At 45.3% G+C, this 5,446-nt stretch overlaps 1 protein-coding gene across 1 annotated transcript; it reads right to left on the reverse strand.

Annotated features, from left to right (window-relative positions):
* Positions 1 to 283: 283 nt before the first annotated feature.
* On the reverse strand, positions 284 to 966 carry H310_08833 (hypothetical protein; the record flags this gene model as incomplete). The annotated part of the gene is made up of 3 exons (XM_008874741.1): positions 284 to 519; positions 580 to 748; positions 805 to 966. The coding sequence occupies 3 exons, from the start codon at positions 964 to 966 to the stop codon at positions 284 to 286; spliced, it is 567 nt and encodes a 188-aa protein (XP_008872963.1).
* Positions 967 to 5,446: the final 4,480 nt, after the last annotated feature.

Below are 5,446 nucleotides of genomic sequence, written 5' to 3' on the forward strand. Positions count from 1 at the left end.
AAGCAGGGAGGACAGCCTGTATTGCCGACCACGATTGCTGATTGACGCTCCATGGCGTCACAGCGGTGAGCACAGCGCGACCAGAATCATACACCTCCCGCGAGCATTCGACGTTTCGAGTTGAGCTTCCGTGTCTTGCCATCTTGTTCTTTACATGTGTGGAAATTTGAAAGTGTTGTCGCCTCCAGTCTTGAGGATCTCAACGAAGCAGCATTGCAGGGTCAAAAAGGTGCGGTCAAGGCGATCGTAAGGGTACACGTCGAATGTACAGTACGTACAGCACCTACTTGTCTATCGACCGTGCATACTTCTGATATTGTAGCAATTGCAGCGCCGCAAAGAGGCCAAGGTCGTGGATGTTGGGGTCGGGGGAGTTCGGTGTCTGTGGGGCAAGCTCGAACGACCAGCCACGAGACCTGTACTCGGCTAACTCCAATACAGCATTGTGTCCGACGCCGCAATGCGAGCCTTCGCATTGTTGTGTTAGGTCAATATGGATTTGTCCGTTGATGGCCACGTCTGAACAACTGCAGGTAAGACCTTGTCAACCAGAAACGATTGATACACATACTTTGTTACCACCATAGTCATCGTCACAGGGGTCCCCCCGATTCGAGCTTGTTCGTTGGGTCAGGACTGTCTCCACGAACGGCCAAGTGCCAATCTTGCCATCCCACCATGATGCAGTGACATCTATGTGCCGCGACCGGGCAACCGCCGTGAAATTCATGACTTGAGTGAGAAAGCGCTAATTTTTACATATGCGCTCGGGCTCACTCTTCCCAGTTACAAGGTCATACGTACGAGTTTCTTTGTGAGGTAGAACCATTTCTCATCAATGTGGAAGTAGTTCAGAGAGCTAAACTGCATGTCTGGTCGAACGAAGCTCATGGTGAACTTCAAGCTAATGTACTTGTTTGCCTCCGTCAGCACGGGCTTGATGGCATTGCAGTGGGATTTCAACATGCCCAGCCTGAGGTACCGGTGAAGTGATCCCCAACTTATCTATACAGTGAACGACAAAAATGTCCCCAGTGCTACTAGTGAAAAATCTTGAAATTTGTATTGGCAATAAAATTACCCTGAAAGAGTATTGTCAGTATTTATATTCAAGCTTTTTCGAATTGAAGAGCCGCATTCACGTGATTGGAAGAAAAAACACTTCATACTCAGCCACGACCACAATGACCTACAACAAATGCTACAATGCTATTGAAAATTTCAAAATATTTCGAACATTCAATAAATTTTAAAGGACAAGGTACAGTACAAGAGTCCGTGGCAGCGCATATTCAAATGAGCGAGTGATGTTTTCACATGGCATGTCCTCCTTGGCTACAGTAGTCCGCTTAACAATGCAGCCATGCGTTTTTCGGCAGTACACATAACCGGCTTGCCGTGAAGCCACTTCTAACGAAGCTTACTCTTCAATTGCCCAATGTCACCAGCATCCGACTGCTGGAGAACAATTGTCGAAGTCTTGGGCAGTGGGCAATGTTCCAAAACGCTCAGCAATTCAAACGGCACAATATCGTGCGACGCCACAGACACATGACAGTCAAAATTGTCAGCTAAATTCACGGAAGGTACATCAATCTGATGTAGGCCATGGTTCGACGTTGATTTGAAGAACGCGGTTTAGCGGATCTTTTAAACCAACTAACAATTTTAGAGGACCAGTGAAATTAATTTTTATCCCTGTAACATGAAGATACCATTGCCTGTGAGCTCCGGGTACATATTTTCAACATGCATGAGTACTTGTGGAAAATAAAATATGTTGAACGTCATGACATGACCTCGCTTTGGGTTTGGCCCATTAGGATACCACAACGGACATGCTGAGGTACCAACGCACACTGACTTAACGGCATAACGTACAGTACATCGACGTCATGGAATTAACCCTGTACCACATGGGCTTCGAATCTACGGTATGAGCTACTTTCTTCTTGTTTGTGAAGTTGTTGCAGAATTGTATGTTCCAATGTAGGACGGTTTACAGGACATATTTAATTTTACATTTGTATGATTGCAACATATTGTAGAAACTAGGATAAAGTGAGCAGGTTAATGCATTGTTTTGATAGTACATCCAAGATAAATTATGCATGATACCATGTAGTAGATCGTAATGTTCGTCACCTATTGGCTAAAATCTCTGCAATTTCTTCTTGTAGATTGAATGTTATGGCAATATAAAAATATAGAAATTGTGGGTAAGTACCACTGGGGATATTTTCCGTCGTTACCTGTAAATATGTAAATTACTATGCTGTTTAACGTGTTGAATATCATACACATGGATGTCTATCATAACAGATTGCGTTGAAGTAGCTCGAAGTGTAGTTCGATTGGCAAGTGGCACTTGCAATAGTTTCGCTTTTACTTGGGCTGCTGTCAAGTCAAACTTTCGGTCCACCTTATCCTTCTTCAGACTGGAAACTGACGCATTTATGTTGCCTTCCGCAACCTGGCACGAGGAAGGACTATGCGATTCGTCATAGCATGGCAGCTGTACTTGCTGGCTACTAGGAATTGACCAAAAGCGTGTGGAAGCCCTGCGGAGTAGACACCATTACTCTTTAGCAAGGTTTCACGAAGGATGGCTTCGCGCTCCTCGTTTGTCAGGTCGCGCCTTCCCGTTTCCATATCGAATGAATGCTTGTTGAGAGTGATATGTATTACATGATAAATTGTATTAACATGCCCCACAATTCGACATGCTAAGATGTTGACAGCGCTACTTAGATACATCAAATGAAAGCTCTTGGTGCGCTCTATCTTGTCACCCAATCAGGACTACGGAGAGTGCCACGGGTAGGAGTACAAACCATTTGGAAATTGACAGAAAAGTATAGTTACCAGACATGAATGCCCTTCTCAATGTCGCGCCATTATTGTGGGACGGAGGGAGTACCTATGAATACAATACAATGCACAACAGCTCTGTAGAGTTGAAGATTGTAAACTCAAATATACGCACTTACGAATCTTTTGACCGGATATCCAATGTCTTTACAAATCTAACTCTATTTGTACCACGTTTAAACCATTCGTAAACTTCCAATATCATTGTTCCGTCGCAATTCAGGCGCGCCCCACGTACAGTACAGTATATGAGATTTGTATCAATGATATACACCGCGTTTACGAAATGATCGCGAATTTAGTTGATCTGGATAAGCATATCCTACCGCTGTATCCAATCGACGCGAAATGTGAAGAACCCAGCGGTAACATGATGGAACCTCCGTAGGCCCACGAGGTACTGTTGTAGCACTGCGACTAGTAGGCGAAACTAGGGTACAGTACAATTACTAGAACGAGCGTTTTCTGCGCTGGCTGTCACAGCATCATCCTCAGTGTGTCGGTGATGTAAGTTTCATTTATCCATCTCAATCGACGTTTGCGAGTCCAACCTCATCTACGCTTCACTAAGCGAGATTCTGTCGTCAATGCGCGTGTGCCGTTTCAGTTAAACTCATATCCACGTGGATTCATGCAAAAGCGAATCAAGTAACCCTGAAGTATACTACTCTGGTCCGTAATGTTTGTCACATTGACTTTTCGATTGGCGGGATTTTTCTAGTTTTGGCTGTATTTTCGATCTGATTGGTGCAATCGAAAGCGCAAGTTAAGCACTTGGATTGGCTATTTTCAGAACAAACCAATTCGTTTTACTTCCCAAGATATAGACCACCAAAGTGGCGGGGGCCAAAGCAGCTCAACATTTTGACCTGTCACTCATTCATTTGAGATTTCCACTCACTTAAGACACACACACGCATCCCATGAGCCCTCTACACATTGCCACAACGCCAGCGTTGCCATGAGCCCATTACCTGACACGTCAGACGCACAAAGAACCTCACGGCCGACCAGAGGCGCGGAGCCTATGAGAGCCTTTTAGAACTTTCTGTCGGCGGCAAGCTTCCGTATGGGGCTTTCAAGGCCCAGTCCCAGTTGTATGACTACCACTGGCGTACCATAGCTCGCCTGTGAAAGCAAGGACGCAGCTCCTTGGCCGACGGACGCGCCATCGCCGCGATCGGGTCAAAAATCAGTGGTAAAACCTTAATAAATCTATATTTAGTCTTTTTGCACAATATATTGAGGGTATTATATTAAAGAGGTAGACTTGATTAGGCACTTCTGGACATAAAGTCGTCCGCACCAACGACGAAATTGAAGCCGCCATCCGAGGAGTGCCCCAGCATGCGCGGCAGACAATGCGCTCGTTGGCACGGCACTGAAGAAAGTTTCTATCATAAATAACTTGTCTTTGTTCAATGTTGAATGTGACCCTTCCAGCATTGAAGAGGCATTGTTTCGAATGAAATGCCGCCATGGCGACGAATCTCGCTTGGAAGTTATGGTCAATTGCCCTGATAATTCGTTCAAGACAAACAAATTAAATTCACCTCGACCAATATGTGTTGTTGGAGACACATACAAAACCCAATACACTTCGATCCGAGACGGTATAGTGAAACCAAGTGAAAAACAATGGCACAATCTTAATGGACCAGAGTAGTAATGTGCAAGGAAGCAGGCATCGATATATCACTAAAACTCGACACGTTCCAGACATGTGAAGTGAAAAATTGCGCATGGTTTGCTACTTTTACATTCCCGAAACATAGATTTTACGTCGGGTTACAAGGAACCATATTCCTTCTGAAGGAAGGAGGTGTCATTGCGCTTTCAAGGAGGTATGTACAATGAGAATCACAGCCTCCAACATTGACACAGAGTACTTTTTTGTGCAAGACTGGGCTCCCTGCGCTCGGCGGCTTTACCACAAGCACCATTTCCTTGTATTCTGTTGGAACTTGATGACCTGACCAGGATTCAAGGCGTCCATCCGATACGACAACATTACGTGGTGTGGTACGGGCTTGACCTCGGGCATTGTCTGCTCAGCGTTGTAGGCGATGCACTTGTCGTGAATTTCAATATAGCAATTACTAATCAAGAGGTGAACACTTGTCACCAGAAGCACGCCTATTTCAATCCGAATGGTCCTTCGATTTGCCCTGTGTTTGGGGTATGGGATATACTTCATTCATACTTCCACTTTTTGTAAAAATAGTTTAGCCATTGCAATCTTCACGAAGGGCATGCGCAGTGGTGAAGCATGCACGCTCGTGTTAGGGAACAATAATCAGGACCGGTTTATATGTGGTTATCATGGGGTGCGCTGCGCGAAAGTAGATCTCGGCGATGGGTCCATCAATTGGAGACATTAGGACACACTCGTTTCGAATATAAGTAGCAACATTGGTTCAAATGCCCCATGAGGACTTCAAGCCGCGTCCGTCTGGTTGCGCGCGGGCTGGAGGTTAGGCGGAGGAGAATATTTTGCCACACCAGTTTTGCTGACGAACACACCGGTTTTGCTGACGCACACACCAGCTTTGCTGACGGTCACACCGATTATGCT

Source organism: Aphanomyces invadans (genome assembly GCF_000520115.1).
Source record: "Aphanomyces invadans strain NJM9701 unplaced genomic scaffold supercont1.18, whole genome shotgun sequence".
In the NCBI taxonomy this organism is placed as follows: domain Eukaryota; phylum Oomycota; class Saprolegniomycetes; order Saprolegniales; family Verrucalvaceae; genus Aphanomyces; species Aphanomyces invadans.